Source organism: Elephantulus edwardii, unplaced genomic scaffold (genome assembly GCF_000299155.1).
Source record: "Elephantulus edwardii isolate Elephantulus edwardi_28Jun2011 unplaced genomic scaffold, EleEdw1.0 scaffold00003, whole genome shotgun sequence".
NCBI classification, from domain to species: Eukaryota; Metazoa; Chordata; class Mammalia; order Macroscelidea; family Macroscelididae; genus Elephantulus; species Elephantulus edwardii.
In genome coordinates this window covers 33,112,818-33,130,442 of record NW_006399753.1, presented here as the reverse complement: position 1 = coordinate 33,130,442, position 17,625 = coordinate 33,112,818, and the positions used below count along the sequence as shown (strand labels likewise).

Sequence of the window (17,625 nt, the reverse complement as noted above, 5' to 3'; positions counted from 1 at the left end):
TAATTGTCCAATTGCCACAGTGCTTGTCAAAGCCAGTTCTGATTAATCTCCTTTGTCAGTGTGTCCCTTGCCATTCCCTATCACTCCTCCCTGAGAAAGACTTCACCGTAGAGTAGTCTTTATTAGTGTAGAGGAATGCAACTAATTTTTGTCTATTGGTCTCATACTTATGGTGTTGCCAAATTCTTCTGTTAAGTCCATCAGTTGTTTTTGTGAGATAATTTCTCTCTCTCTCTCCCCTGCCCCCTAATCATATCATGTCATCTGAGAGATTGTTTTTCAAATTTATTGGAATGCAGTTTTGTTTTTTAAAAGGATAGTAATCCATTATTATCTTCAATATCTTTTTGATTGGTGGCCATCAGAACACACACACACACACACACACACACCCCTCTTTTTGATTGGGTGTGATGTAACCAATTAATTTCTTAATTTGACTATTTGTCTCTTTCTCCCAGTTCTCTCAGTCTAGCCAGTAGTTTATCTATGCTCTAGACCCTCTAGACCCTTTCAAAGGATTAACTTCTGCTTTTATTGATTCTTTTGTTTTTCTGTTTAATTTATTCTGCCCTGATAATTATTGTCTTCCCCCCCCCCCCAGTAGGGTCTGGCTGCTTTGATTTTGTTTTATCTTTAGTCAAGTCATCAGTTTAAGATAATGATTTTGGATCCCTTTTTTAAATGTCTGCAGTTATTGCAGTATCTTCCTTTTGAATATAATTGTTTTTCTGTTTCCCAAAGTATTTGATATGTTGTATTTTCATTTTCACTTGATTGTAGGGATTTTAAAATTTCACTTTTTAAGAGAGCTCTGGTGGTATGAGAGTTAAATACTAATGAACGAAGACCAGATGAGTTACGGGATGACATCAAGGATATCATCCATGAAGAAAGAAAAAGATTATTACATAGACAGAGGATGAAGAAAAGAGCAAAATGAATGCCAGAAGATTGCACTAGAATGTTGAGAAGCCAACGAAGATAACCTATTCTTGAATGGGTTTGTAACCATAAACTTGTTATTACGTGCTGCCTAATCAACCACAACTCATAGCAACCCTAAGAAAGATAGCTTTGAACCCTGTCCTATCCTGAGTCAATCTCACAGTCTTGACACACCTGCCCCCGTTACCACAGTCATTGTGTAAATCCATCTTATCCAAGGTCTTCCTTATCTGTGCTAACCCTCTACCTTTTCAAGTGTGATGTTCTTCTCCAAGGACTCATCTCTCCTGGCACCATGCCCAAAGTATGTGAGACAGAGCTTCAAAATAATTGCTTCCAAGCAGCTAGTTCATTTCCCCCTACCCAGGGCAGACCTGTGTGTTCCTTTGGCAGTCTGTGGTATGTTCAATATTCTTCTCCAGCACCACAGGTCAGACATAAATTATTCTGTCATCCTTAGTTATTGTTCAGTACTCATGCATAGCTAGCAATTGAGAGTACTATGGCCTAGATCAGGCACACCTTAGTCTCTAGACTGACATTGTTGCTCTTTAGCTCTCTGTAGAGGTTGCTGAGAGCAAACTTTCCTAAAGTAACTTGTGTTTTGATTTTCCTGACTGCTGGTGCCAAGAGTATGATTGAGGATCCAAGCAAGATGAAATTGTTAACAACTTCAATAATTTCTCCATCTGCCATGATGCTGCCAATTGGCCCCATGGTGAAAAGAGTTGTTTTTTTCATGTTGAACTTCAATCCATATTGCAAAGACTGCCATTCTTAATTTTCTGTAGCAAAAGCTTTAAGTCCTCCTTAGTTTTGGTTTTGGCAAACAATGTTGTGTCATCTAAATAATGCAGGTTGTTGAAGATTTTTCCTCCAATACTGTTGCTACATTCCACTTCATAAAGTCCAACTTCCCATATGATCTGTTCTGCATAGAGATTGAAAAAAATATGGAGAAAGGCTACATCCCTGATATACACCTTTCTTGATTTTGAGTCATGCAATGTTCCTTTGCTCTGTTCATTCAACAGCTTCCTCATCTAGGTCTAGGTTTCACTGGGTGCAGTTAAGTATTCTGGAAATTCCATTCTTCTCAATGTTAGCCACAGTTTGTTATAATCCGCACAAATACCTATGTACAGTTAATATAAAAAAGACATCCTTCTGCTACTCTTTGCTTTCAGCCAAGGTCCATCTAGCATCAGCACAGCCTCTTCTAGACCCAGCTTGTTTTTCTGACAGTTCTCTGTTGATGTACTGGTCTAGGCATTTTTAAATAATATTCAGCAAGATTTTACTTGCATGTGATCTTATTTGATAATTTACATGGATATTTTCTAGTCACTTGGCCAGGTATCTGTCTTTCAGATTTTGATTCAACCTGGTGAGCACATCCAAGGCTGCATCTGTTTGTTGAAATATGTTAATAGGTATTCTGTTAATTCCTGGGGCCTTATTTATTGCCAATTCCTTTAAAGCAACTTGAACTTCTTCCTTTATTAGTAATATGCTATTTCTTGTTCTGTATCAGCCAATTCTTTTTGGTACAGTGCCTCTGTGTTCCTTCCATCTTCTTTTGATGCTTCTTGGATCGTTCCATATTCTGCCCATAACATCTTAAAGCATTGCACTTGAGGCTTGAATTTGTATTTCAATTCCTTCAGTTTAAGAAATATCAATTTGCTCTTAGAGCTAGAGGTTTTGAACACTTAATTATGTGTTTGTTTGCCATCTGAATGTCTTCTTTGGTGAAGTGTCTGTTCATATCCTGTGCCCATTTTGCAATTGGGTTGCTTACCTTTATCTTGTTGTAGCACTCAAGTATTCTATAAATTCTAGATATAAGTCCCTTATCAGACACGTCATTGTCGAATATTTTTTCCCAGTCAATGGCTTCCCTTTCTACCCTGTTGGAGAAGGTTTTTAATGTGCAAAGGGATGTGATTCTTAGAAGGTCACATTCGTCTATTTTATCCACTCCTGGGTGTAGGTTTGTCAGGATGCTTGAAAGACTGTTTATGTTGTGGACCCTAGCTCTAAGAGAGATGCAAATCAAAACAACAATGAGATATCATCTTATCCCAGTAATAATAGCAAAATTCATTAAAGCAGCAAACAGCAAATGCTGGTGAGGTTGTGGAGAAACTGGAAACCTTTTTCACTGTTGGTGGCAGTATAAAATGGTGTAACCGCTGTGGAAGGTTGTATGGCGCTTTCTCAAAAAGTTGAAAATAGAAATACGATTTGACTCAGCAATTCCACTGCTAGTAATATACCCTAAAGAAACCAGAACTGCCACCCAAAAGATATATGCACATCCATGTTTATCGTGGCTTTGTTCACAATATCAAAGAGTTGGAAACAACCCAAGTGCCTATCAATGAATGAATGGATAGAGAAGTTATGGTATATCCACACAATGGAATACTATGCTGCACTGAAAAACAAAGAACTCATGAAATATTATACAAAGTGGGTGACCCTGGAGGACATTATCCTGTGTGAAATACCTCATTCACAAAAGAACAAATACTGCATAGTGCCACTTTTGTAAAACGGGACTGAATCGGGGTTAAGAGGAACCTAAGGAAAGAGGGAATGAATAATGTTTACTGCATTGAAACAGATGAGGGAGAGAACTGTTTAAAAGGAATATAGAATTAGGTATTATTTCATGACAAGATTACAGGAAAAGAAAGACATATTGAAGTGGTCTGTGGGATAACAATGAAAGAATTTTTTTTTTTTCTTCAAAGAGAAAAATGAACTGGGGGGAAGGGTGAGCGGGGAGGAAAATGTGCAACAATGAATGAATTGGGGGAAAATGAAATGGAAAGAATAGGCTGTAAAAATATTCTGAAAGGGGGAATAAAAAGAAATATCGAGTGAATTCATCTCTTTTGATTTCCTGATTCTAGTTCTTTGCATATTTTGTTATAAAATTTTGCTTTGTTTCCCTGAGCTGCCCTTTGAAATCTTCTGCTCAATTTTTCCTATTATTATGGAATTGTTTGTTTCAGAAACCATAGTGTCATGGTCATGAAAGTGCTAAAACTGCTAAATGAAAGGTCATCTCCAGAAGCTGCTTCACAAGTGAATGATGTAGCAGTCTATTTCTTTAAAAATTTACAAATTGGAGCATCTTAAAGATCAGTTCTAGTCTGTCCTATGTTGTTTCTATGAATTGGACTTAACTTGATGACAATGAGGAATTTTTTGTTTTTCTCCTTAAAATCTATTTATTAATTTGAAGTATTTCTGTCAAAGGCCTCTATATTTAAAATTGTTATATCTTATTGCTAGAATTATTTTCTTTAGAAAGCTGAGAAGATGAGATTTTGAATCTAGAATTGATTTAAAAATTTTGGGATGATGTAATGAGGTGAATGTGGTAAGAACATGAATTTGAGGAAGCTCTGGTGGCCTAGTGGCAAGAAGCTGCACTGCAATCCCAGAGGTATGCGGTTTGAATCCACCTGATGCTCTGCTGGAGAAAGAGGGGCAATCTCCTTCTGTACCAGTCAGGTACAATTTGACGGTACACACACAAAAATTAATAATTTTTTTAAAAGAACATGGAGTTTTAAAAGAATAAGACTTTGGAAGAAGTAGATAATGGAGCTTAATGGACTGAGAGTTGCATCCCTCTAACATATTTATCACCATTCAAAAAAAAGGTTAATTCAACAGAATATAGACATTGTAGAAGAGTATCATTAGTATGACATTCAAGCAAAATCTTGCTGAATATTATTAAGAAAAGACAGTAACCGTAGTATATTGCCAAAGAACTTACAGGAATTAAAAAAGAATGAAGAGGCTGTGGCATGAGAAATATTATTGCTGATGTCAGATGGATTTTGACTGAAAGCACAAAATACCAGAAAGATGCTTATTTATGTTTTATTGACTATGCAATGACATTTGACTAAAGATTGAGGTTGTTAACAATTACAACTTGCTCAGCTCCATAATCAACACTCTTAATACTAGCTGCCAGGAAATCAAAAGAGGAATTGCACTGTGAAAATCTGCTGTCAGGGACTTCTCTAGAATGCTGAAAAGCAACAATTTCAGTCTAGAAACTAAGGTGCACCTAATCCAGGCCATGGTCTTCACAATTACTTGTTATGTATCAGAGAGCTGGACAATGACTAAGGATGAAAGAAGACTCAATGCCTTGGAGTTTTGGTTCTGGAGAAGAGTCTTGAACATACCATGGACTATCAAGATAACAAGCAGGTCTGTCTTGGAGAGGATGAAACCAAGCTTCCCCTTGGAGGCTAGGATTTTGAAACTCTGCCTCACATACTTTGGGCACGCAGCCAGGAGAGACTGGTCCTTGGAGAAGGACATCATGTTTGTAAGGACAGTGCAAGAGAGGAAGACCCTGGATGAGATGAATTGACACAGTAGCTGGAGTCAGTGGGCGTTGGTGTGTTGTAATTAGTGAGACTGGCTCAGGACAGGGCAGGTTTCAGAGCTGTTGTACATAGGGTCACTATGGGTCGCAGGCAACTTGACGGCACATAACAACAACATCATAACAAGTTATGGCTAACATTGAGAAGGATGTGAATCCCAGAACACTAAATTGTTCTTATGTGAAACTGTGCATAGACCAACAAGCAGTTATCTGAACAGTACATGGGAACACTGCATAGTTTAAAATCAAGATAGGTATGCATCAGTGGTGTATCCTTTCTCTATTTCTATTCAATTGGTGAGATGAGACAATAATTAATAATGTTGGCTAGATGAAGAATATAAAATCAGGATTGGAGGAAGGTTTGTTAGCACCAGGCTTTATGTAGATGATACAATCTTCCTTGAAGGAAGAGATGAAGCAATTAGTACAGCAGTTTAAAGACTACAGCTTTCAAAAAACTTCACCACTGGACCAATAGATAGCATGATAATAGATGGAGAAAAGATTGAACTTGTCAGGGGTTTTATTTGACTCGGATACATAGGCAACATCCAGCTGTCAAGAAATCAGAAGATTGTGAAAATCTCTGTCAAGTACCTCTTAAAGTCCTCTGAATCGGCTAGTAAACAGTATTGAATATACTTTGTACCACCAAAAGAACAAATCTATCTTAGAGGAAGTACAACCCAGGTTACTCCTTAGAGTAAAAATGGTGAAAGTTTGTCTCTCATACTTTGAGCATATTATCATGAGGAACCTGTCTGTGGTAGAAGCATCACGCTGGGAAAGGTAGTGAAAGGAAAGTGAAGACCTTTGATGAGATGGATTTGATGAAGTGGCTGTAACAATGTCCTTGAACATGTCAGAGACTGTTAAGATGGTACAAGATAAAGCATGGTTTCTGTTCAAAGACCTGCATAGGGTCTCTATGATTCATAGTCAACTTGACAGTATCATATGTTTTGTAAATTTAACCTTTATTCCTGTGGTTGTAATCACATTTGAGAATATGTTGCTTTTGTTATGCAAGTGAGACAGGTGTAACTCAGAGTGTGCACCTCATCTTTTGATTTCCTGACTACTGGTACCAAGAGTGTTGACTATGGAGCTGAGCAAGCTGTCACTGTTAACAACCTCAATCTCTTCTCCAGCTATCATGCTGTTTCCAGTTGGCACAGTGGTGAAAATCTTTGTCTTTTGATGTTGGACTTCAATCCCTATTAAAGACTGCTCCTCATTTTCAGAAAGCAAGGCTATGTCATGTGCATAATGCGGGTTGCGGATGAGTCTTCTCCAATTCTGGTGTCACAGTTCTCATAAAGCACAGCTTCCTGAATTATCTGTTCCACATATAAATTGAAAAGGTATGGAGACTAGACACATCCCAACACATTCCTGTCCTGATTTTAAACCGTGCAAGGTGTCCTTGCTCTGTTCTGACACAATCCTGTGCTCTAGAATTCTCATTCTTCTTGATGTTAATCACAATTTGCTCTAATCTACACAATTTGCTGTGTCGAATGCCTGTGCATAGTCAATGAAGCACAGATAGATTTTTTAAATAAAATCTTCATTTTATACTGGTTTACTTACAAAGTTCATATACATTGTTTTTAACTAAATCTTTACCATTTCCTTTACCCACCCTTCCCTCAACCCATCCCCAGCCCATCCTCACTCCTCTGCTCCCCCTTTTCTCCTCTTAGATCCTCATACAGGTTTTACTAGATACCTATTTCTACAATAATCCTCACATACAGTATTTGTCCTTATGAAACTAAGTTAGTTCGCTTTAGCATGATGCTCTCTCATCCTTTGCAAGGTAGGTAGTAATTTTCAAAATCATTGATCCTACATGCTGCATAGTATTCCTTAGTGTGAATGTACCATAATTTCTCAATCCATTATATTCTGGTTTGACATTTGGACTGTTTTCATATTCTTGGATGATGAAAAAGACTGCTATTAACATTGTTGTACAAATCTCCATTTGTGCCTCAGTTCTAATTTTCTTGGATTATATTCTCTAAGCAGTGGAATAGCTAGGTCATACAGAATGTTTATGTTCAGCTTTTTGAGGAAACACCAAATTATCTTCCGGAATGGTTGTACCATTTTACAATCCCACCAACAATGTATAAGAGTTCTTATCTTGCCACATCCTCTCTACAAGTTATTACTTGCTATCCTGTTAAACTTGGCCACTGCCACTGGGGTGAGATGGTATCTTATTGTGGTTTTGATTTTTATCTCTCTTACTGCCAGTGGTTTTGAACATTTCTTCATGTGTCTGTTTGCTATTTGAATGTCTTCCTCTGTGAAAAGTCTTTCCATGACTTTTGCTCATTTTGTAACTGGATTATCAGTCTCTTTCTTGTTGAAGCCCTGTAGGATTCTGAAAATTTTGATATGAGACTTTTATCTGAAGTGATAGTGCCAAATGATTTTCCCCCCAGTTAGTAAGTTTTCTTTCATTCTGTTGGAAAATGGCTTTGATGCACACAGGGATTTAATCTTTAGAAGGTTCCATTCATCAATTTTATCCTCTCTAGATTGTGCATTTCTGGCTGTATTTTACAGTTTCTTTTTAGACTAGGCCATCTAGGTTTGATCTCAGTTTATCTGTGATGAACTTTACAGTTTTGGGCTTTGATTCCAGGTCTGTGATAAACCTTGAGTTGATTTTTGTGTAGGGTGTGAGATGTGGATTCTGTTTCAGTTTTCTGCAGGTAGCAGTCCAGTTGTGCCAGCACCAGCACTGTTTGTTGAAGAGGTTGTCATTTCCGCATTTGATAGGTTTTATTTCCTTGTCAAATTTCAGTTGACTAAAAATAGATGGGTGTATTTTTTGGTTCTCCATTTTGCTCTGGTAGTCTTTGTACCTGTTGTTGTACCAGTACCATGCTATTTTGCTTACTACTGCTGTGTAGTAGGTTTTGAAGTAAGGGAGTGCTATGCTTCTGACTTCATTATTGTTCTTCTGAAGTGCTATGTTTATTTGGGCTTCTCTTTCTTCTCCAAATAAACTTAATTAATTCCCTTTTGATTTTCTTGAAAATCTTTCTTGGTATGTGTCTCAGGATTGAGCTGCACATGTAGATTGCTTTTGGTAGGATTATAATTTTTACAATATTGAATCTTTGTATTCATGAACAGGGAATATTTTTCCATAATAAATGGTCATTTATTGTATCTTGCTGGAATGTCCTATAGTTTTCTTTGTACAGGTCTTTTGTGTCTCTAATTAGGTTCAGTCCCAAGTATCTCAATTTGTGGTTGCCTATTATAAATGGTATTGCTTTCTTGGTTTCCTTCTCTGAGTTCTTTGTTACTGTAGAGGAATCCCACTGAATTTTGGACATTTATCTTATATCCTAGCATTCTATTAAACTTGTCTAGTAGCTCTAATGGCTTTTCTGGTGAGTCCTTGGGGTTTTTGCATACATTATCATATCATCTACTTATAGTGACAGTTTAACCATCTCTTCGCCAATCTGAGTATCTTTTCCTCCTTCTCTTTTCATATTACCCTAGCAAGTACTTCCAATAACATGTTGAATAGAAGTGGCAATAGTGAGCATCTTTGCCTGGTCCCTGTTCACAAGGAAAATGCGTTTCATTTTTCTCCATTGAGAATGATATTGGCTCTTGGTGTTGCATATATACAATTCACTATTTGGGGAAATTTCTTCTGCTTCAATTTTGCTAAGTGTCTTTATCAGGAAAGTGTGTTGGATTTTGTCAAATACCTGTTCTGCATCAATTGCTAGGATCATATGGTTCTTGTTATTTCCTTTGTTAATTTGGTGAATTACATTGACTATCTTGCTTTTTTACTGTTGAATGACCCTTGCATACCTGTTATGAATAGCATTTTGTCATAATGAATTATTTGTGTGTGTGTGTGCTTTTGGATTCTGTTGGCTAGAATTTTGTTAAATTTTAGGGTTTTTTTCCATCTATCTATATTCATAACAGATATTGGTCTGTAGTTTTCTTTCTTGGTGATATCTTTGCCTCGTTTTGATATTAGGGTTATGCTTGCTTCATAGAATTACTGTAGGAGTGTTTTTTTTTTCTTTTCCTGTATTTTTAAATACTTTAAGTAGAATTGGTGACAGATAGTCTCTGAATATTTGGTAGAGTTCTGCTGTGAAGCCATCTGATCCAGGACTTTTCTCATGGGGAAATATTTTTACGACCTCTTCAATTTCTTCTTTTGTGATAGGTCTGTTCCAGTGTTCTACATCTCTCCTGGTCAATCTGGGTAGGACATGACTTTCAAGAAATGTGTCTATTTCCTCTAGGTTTTAAAAATTATAAGTGTATAACTTTTCATAGTATTCTGATACTGTCAGTTTAATTTCCTCTGGTTCTGTTGTGATATCACCTCTATCATTTCTTAATTATCTATGTATTCTCTTTCTTTATTTATTAAGTTTGTCAGTGGTTTGTCAATTTTAATGACTCTTTTGAAAAATCAGTTCCTTTTCTTATTAATGGTTTCAATTGTTTTTCTGTTTTCTATCTTACTGATTTCAGTTCTTACCCTCATAATTTCCTTTCTTGTAGAGGCTGTAGGTTTATTGTTGTTATGTGTCATCAAGTTACTTGCGACTCATAGTGACCCTATGTAAAACAGCCCTAAACCCTGACCTATCCCTTGCCAATCTTATTGTCTCCAACACACCTATCCCCATTACCCCAGCGATTGAAACGATCCATCTCATCAAGGGTCTTCCTCTCCTGCGCTGTCCCTCCACCCTCCAAAGCATGATGTCTCTTTCTAAGGATTGATCCTGCCTTGCAACATGTCCAAAATGTGTCAGACAGAGCTTCAAAATAATTGCCTCCAAGGAGCAGCCTGGCTTCATCCTCTCTAGGATGAACTTTTTTGCTCTCCTAGCAGTCCATGGTATAGTCAATACTCTTTTCCAACACCACAGTTCAAAAGCATCAATTCTTCTTCTATCATTCCTAGACATTGTCCAGCTTTCTGATGCATAGCAAGTAATTAATTACAAAGATCATGGCCTGGATCAGGTGCACCTTAGTCTCCAGACTGACATTGTTGCTCTTCAGTACCTTGGAGAGGTCTCTGACAGCAGACTTTCCCAGTGCAATTAGTCTTTTAATTTCCTGGCTTCTATTAAGAAGAGTGTTGATTGTAGAGCCAAACAAACTGAAGCTGTCAACAATCTCAATCTCTTCATCACCCATAATGATTCTGCCAAGCATCCCAGTTGTGAGAATCTTTGTTTTCTTGATGTTGAGCTTCAGTCCATATTGAATGCTGTAGTCCATGACACTTCACAGTAAGCACTTCAGTTCCAGCAAGCAGGGTTGTGTCATCTGCATAATGCAAATTGTTGATCAATCTACCTCCAATCCTGATACCACACTTCTCCTCATAGTGCCCAGCCTCCCAGATAATCTGTTCTAGATATAGATTGAAAAGATATGGAGATAGGACACATCCTTGATGCACACCCTTCCCAATTTTGAACCATGCAGTGTTTCTTTGCTCCATTCTGATGACTGCCTCTTGGTCAAAGTTTCGCATAAGCATAGTCAAGTGATTAGGTTGTTCTTTTTCAAGTAGATGAAGGTGTTGTGGTTAGATCATTGATATTTTTTTCTTTCTTCCTTTTTTATGTGTTTGCCTATTGCTATGAATTTCTTCCTGAGGACTGCCTTAGCTGCATCCCAGAGTATTTGGTATGCTGTGTTTTCATTTTCATTTGTTTCAAGGAACTTTGTGTATTGCATTCTTTATTTGATTATGTTCTCGCATGTTCTAGCTGAGATTTATTTAGCTTACACCTGGGTGGTTTTATAAACTTTACCCTCCTGTGGTTAATTTCTAGTTTTATGGCATTATAGTCTGCAAAGATACTTTGTGTATTTTTATGTTTTTCAATTTGTTGGCTTTTATTTGGATTCTGGGGCTTCGTCTGACATACTTTGGACATGTTGTAAGGAGAGACAGGTCTTTAGAGAGGGACATCATGCTGGGTAGAGTAGAGGGGCAGCGCAGGAGGGGAAGACCCTCTATGAGGTGGATTGATTCAGTGACTGGGGTAATCGGGATGGGTGTGTTGGAGTCAATGAGATTGGCACGGGATAGAGCACGGTTTAGGGCTGTTGTACATAGGGTCGCTATGAGTCTCAAACGACTCGACGGCACATAACAACAACAACAACAAAACAACAGTACCCTGAATACATGCACAAAGTCCAGTTGGCCGGTTGCATAGTTTAGATCTTCTGCATCTTTGCTAAGTTTCTTTTGAACTGATATATCCTTTGGTGATAGTAATGTATTGAAGTCTCATATCACTATTGTGGTGCTATTTAGTTCTTTCTTCAGTTCTGTTAACTATTGTTTTATGTATTTTTTAGGTCTACCATTTGGTACATAAATGTTGACCAAGGTTATGTCTTCTTGCTCTACTATGCCTTCAACCAGTATATAATGCCCTTCCTTATCTTTTATGGTGTTTTTCATTCTTATGCTTTTTTTTATCGAACATTAGTATTGCCACTCCTGCTTTTTTTTTAATTGCCATTTGCATGTACATTTATTTCCAGCCCTTGATTTTGACTCTGTCTTTCTCTTCAGTTTTTCAGATGTGTCTCCTATAGACAACATATTGGTAAGCTTTTTTTTTTTAATGCAGTCTGCTACTCTTTTTCTCTTAATTGCCACATGTAGTCCGTTCACATTAAGTGTGAATATTGACAGGCCAGGTTTTACCATTGCCATTTTGTTGTATTTCTTTTTCTGCTGCTTCTGGTTACTAAGGTCTATCTACTTGCTTTGGCATCTCTGTGTGAAGCACTACACTTAAAATTTCTTATAGTTTTGGTCTTGTTTTCTCTTTCCTATTTGATGGAGCGCTTTCTTGGGTATAAGATCCTTGACTGGCAATTATTTTCCTTAACCTTTCGGTATATGCCTTCCTATGGTCTTCTAGCTCACATGGTTTCCACTGAGAAAGCAAAACTTAATTGTTCCCCCTTTCTGAATGACTTTGTTTTTTCTTGTGCTGCTTTTAGTATTCTATTCTTATCTTTTAATTTTGAGAACTTCCCTATGCTATTTCTTGATGTTTTTATTTTTGGATCTAGTCTATTTGGTGTTCGCTCTGCTTCTTACATACCTAATGTGGAATGTGGATTTCCTTACTCATGATACGTGCAAAGTTTTCTTCTAGTATTTCTTCCATAATTGTCTTAGTGACTTCCCTGTCACTACCATGTTTGAAATTCCAATCATCCCAAATGATTCTATGTTTTCTTCATTTTCTTTACATCTTATCTTTGAGTTTTCTTCTAGCATGTTTCCAGTGAGGCTCTTGCCTTCCAGCTCACTGACTCTCTATTCTTTCTTTTCAGTTCTACTTTTTTTCTCTCACCAGTGTGTTGGACACTTCTGCCATTTTGGTCTTTATATTCTGGATTGCATTTTCATGATTTTCTGTTATTTCCAGTACTGTGTTGACTGTACTCTCTATATCTTGTGATGATTTTTTAAGTTCTTGCACCTCTTTATCTATACTATCAATTCTTTCTTTCATCTTCTGCACTTTTTTGTGTAGCTGTTTAAGTTATTCCTGATCAATATCTTTCTTCTGGATTGCTATCTTTGGGTATTTGCTCTATTAATGGCTTCCATTGTGTCTTACCTCATTTGCTTCTTATTCTGTAGCTGTTCAAATAATTCTACATCAACATACTTCATCTGGTTATCTCAATGTGTGGTGCCCACTGGGTCTGCTTTTTTAAGAGAGGGTTTATTTTGTTTTTCATGATGACTGAGGCAGACTACTGCTTTCTTGGCATCATGTGAGTTTTTTCTTAGATGCTAGGTTGTTATAACTATATAAAGTCCTAGGTAATGGCAATGTTTTTGTGAAGGATCTGTATATTGGTGCTCCCCTCTTGTCTTCCCAAAACTGGATGATTGTTGCCCTTCAGAAACCACAGCTCTCCACCAGATATCTTCTGTTTGACCTTAAGAAATTCCACATGATGTAGCTAGACAGTAGCATTTCAAGGCCAAATTAACTCTCTTCTCTACTCTTTGAGACAGTTCAGTGGGATGTCCTTGACTTCATTCCTGTACTACTTGCAGGTAATGTCTTGACAGGATTGTGCATATTAGTGATCTCCCTTATATTTTTGTGAAATTAAAAAAAAAATTTTACAACTTGTGAAAAGAAAGAGGGCCCCACCCTGTTCCAGAAGGGGTGGGGGCTGTAAATATCCCCCTTGCCTTTGAAAGGAACAGGCCAATATGCTTGGCAGGGAGGCACGGAGTAGGTGGTGGGTGTCTTCCATCCAAGGGAGGTGGGCTGACATCTCTGCAGGGCCTTACTCATCCTGGGAGCTGGAGGGTGGAGGGACATAAATTTCTCTCTCCCAGTTAGATATTTTTCTGGTATTCTCTGCTTTTAGTCAAGTTCCATCTTACATTGGCAATGATGTCCCTAGTGCCATGGCCTCTTCAAAACCTACCTTGTATTTCTGGTAGTTCTTTGGCAGTAGCAGTATACTATTCCAATTGTCTTAGGATAATCTTCAACAGAATTGTGCTTGCACATGTTATTGTTTGATAATTTCCACAGTCTGTTAGCTCATCTTTTTTTCTGTGATGGGAATACATATTAATTTCTTCCAGTCAGTTGGCCAGGTATTTATGCTCCAGATTTCCTGGTGCATTTTGATGAGTGTGTCCATGGCAACATCTCTCTGTTGAAATATGTCAATTAGAATTCATGAATTTTTGGGTTGGTTTTTGTTTATTCTCTCCACCACCCACAATTCCTTCAGGGCAGCCTGAACTTTCTCCTTTATCATTATTGCATCCTGATCATATGTTAGTTCATTAAATTCTTCTATGTTAGCCATTTCTTTGTGGTACAGTAAGTCTCTGTGCTCCTTCTGTCTTCTCTTAATGCTTCCTAGGTCATTCATTATTCTGCCTATGGCATCCTTAAGTATTGCTGTTTGAGGCTTGAATTTATTCTTTAGTTCCCTCAGCTTGTAAAATGCCAAGTGAGTTCTTCCCTTTTGATTTTTCTACTCCAACTTTTTACTCATTTTGGTATAATACTTTACTTTGCCTCCCTGAGCTGCCCTTTGAAAGCTTCAATTCATCTCCTTAACTTCCTCCTTTCTTCCCTTTGCCTCCGTTTCTCCACTCTCTAGTGCGATATTCAGATTCTTTCCTGACATCTATCTTGGTCTTTTCTCCCTCCTTTATTTTTGTAATGACCTTTTGCATTCTTCATGAACGATACTCTTGATATCTTCCCACAGCTCATCTGCTCTTTGTTTATTTGTATTCAAGCCCTCACTCCTGTTCCTGAAATGGTTTTTAAATTCATATGACATAGACTCAAGATCAGATTTTGGTTCTTATTGAATTTTTTAAATTTTCTTTAGTTTCAGCTTGAACTTGCTTATGGGAAGTTGTTGATCTTTTTCACACATTTCACCTGGTCTAGTTTTCATAGCTGATGTTGAGCTTCTACAGTGATTCTTTCCACAAATATAATCAGTATGATTCCTGTATAGACTATCAGGTGAAGTTCATGTGTATGACCATCATTTCTGTTTCTTATAAAAGATATTTGCAATAAATAAATCATTGATTGTACGAAATTCTCTCATTCTATCTCCAGCTTAATTTCTGTCACCAAGTCCATGTTTTCTGACATTTCTTCTTTGTTTCCAACTTTTACATCCCAGTCACTCATTGTCATTAATGCATCTTCGTTGCATGTTTGATAGATTTCTGACTGCAGAAGTTACTAAAAGTTACCTATTTCCATGTCTTTGGCTCAGGTTGTTGGTACACATATTTGAGTGATAGTGGCATTAACAGGTCTTCCTTATATGTGTATATATATAATCCTGTTACTCACAATAGTGTTTTTCAATATGAATCCAGAAATCATCTTTTTAACTCTAAATGTAATTCTGTTTTTCCTCACCTTTCCATCTCCGATGAAATATATCATGGGATTATTTGATTCAAAATGTCCCATGCTAATACATCTCAGCTTATCAATGCGTAATGTGTCATTATTTATACATTCAATTTCTTCCTTAACAGTGTCCAATTTTCCTACATTCATGCTTCTCACATGCCACGTTCCAATCACTAATGTCTGAACAGAGGATTAACTATGTTTCTTCAGTATTTTTTGTTTGTTTGTTTCATTTTTTTGGCTTCTAGGTATGTAGTAAAAGAATGTGACTATTTACCTTTTTCTTATTATTTATGCTACATCTACTTGTAGTTATTAGACGCTCTGAGGTTCTGCTTTTATAATATTATTTGCAATTAGTCTTAAAGGCATTTTGAGGTATTTCCCTAGATAAGAGAAATTTATAAAATGTACCAGATAACCACTGGTACAGTTATAATAAAAAATCATTGATCCTAAGAGTTTTCTTTTTCTTTATTTGGTGAAACTTGGAAATAAGAAAGGTGACCCAGATTTTACATCTGATGTATCAGCCACTATTTTTGGATGACAACCTAACTCCTCCCTCCCTTCAACCATCTGAGCATCTTTTTTGACAATTAGACCAAAGATCTGTTTTATAAGGGACAAATGTTGGATACCCTGGTGATCTCGAAGCAGCAAATCTTCCTAGATTTCTTTTTTACCCTATTTTTTTTTCAGGACTAATTATCTGCATTTGTCTCTTTTCCAATGTTAGTTCAGTTGACTTGACAACTGGTCACACACAAACTGAGATGGAAATTGTATCATAAACACTATCCTACTTTATTTGGGTCTTGATTTTTCTGTCCGGGAGAATATATGAAATTTCTTTCATAAATACTTCAAAGAAAATTTTGACTACTTAAGAAATATATGCTTTGTGTGGAAAAATAATCTTGCAGTACATTTTTATAATAAGATAGTACTAATTTCTTAGAAGCAGGAGCGATCTCCACTTCCTAAACACCATTCTTCTGGAAACTCTAGGAATGTTAATAAGTGACTATAGTTGTAGAAACACTTCAGGCCTTTTGTTCATAGGGTTGGATGAGTCATGCTTGACTCAATGGTGATCAACAACAAAAACAACATCAAGATATATATCTTCCCTAAGGAAACCAGAGCTGCCTTCCAAACAGATGTATGCGCACTCATGTTTTTGCTGTGTTGTTCACAATAGAAAATATACAGAAGTAACCCAAGTGCCCATCAGCAAATTAATAGATAGAAAAACTATGGTATATTCACACAATGGAATACTACACAGCACTGAAAACCAAATAGCTAATAAAGTATTATACAACATGGGTGACCCTGGAGGACATTATGCTGAGTGAAATATCTCAATCACAAAAAGGCAAATACTGCATAATTCCACTGTTATAAAACAAGACTGACATGGGGATTGGGAGGAAACTAAGAAAAGAGAGGATAAATAAGGAACAATACATTGGAATAGATGAAAGAAAGAAAGAAACATTTAAAGGAATATGTGATTATGCATTATTTGTGTAACAAAAGTCCAGAATAAGCGTTATATAACAAAGTGGACTGGGGAAACTGTGGGGGAGAAGGGAGGAAATTACTAAACAATGAATTTTTTTTAATGTGAATTGGGGAGGAAAATGTGCAACAATGAATAAATGAAAATTCAACTTCTCTGTAAATCTGTCTAGTGAACCTACTAACTAGCTGTAATAACCAAAACAGCATGTCCTGATACAATGACAGACACAAAGACAAATGGGATAGAATTAAGAACCCCCAAATTAACCCATTTATCTATGATCAGCTGGTATTCAACAAAGAAAGAAAGCCTAATAAGTGGGGAAATGACAACCTCTTTTAAAAAGGTGCTGGCCAAACTGAACTTCTATCTGCAGAAAGTTGAAGCAAGATCTACATCTCACATCATACACAAAAATACGCTTTTTAAAAAAATAACCCCAAAACAAAAAAAAACAAAAAAAAATCAATTCAAGGGACAGAGACCTAGGGTAAATTTCCAGTGCATTAAAATTGTATGAGACAAAATGGGATCAAACTTAGAAGGCCTAGCCTATGGTCTAAAAAATCTGGCAAATTCACCACAGGAGAAAATAACATTGATCAATGAGACCTTCTAATTATAAGTTCCTATGTTCACATGCAAGCAAGATTCTACTGAAGATTATTCAAAAATGACTGGAACAGCACATCAGCAGAGAATTGCCAGAAGTCCAC

The 17,625-nt window shown here is 36.9% G+C and overlaps 1 protein-coding gene across 1 annotated transcript in view; it reads left to right on the top strand.

Annotated features, from left to right (window-relative positions):
- The window catches only part of SLC4A10 (solute carrier family 4, sodium bicarbonate transporter, member 10), a 315,078-nt gene that overhangs the window by 89,022 nt on the left and 208,431 nt on the right, over positions 1-17,625 (top strand). Inside the window, exon 4 of the mRNA XM_006879486.1 lies at positions 5,722-5,759. Within this exon, the coding sequence (XP_006879548.1) occupies positions 5,722-5,759 (38 nt within the window). The remainder of the gene's footprint in view (positions 1-5,721; positions 5,760-17,625) is intronic.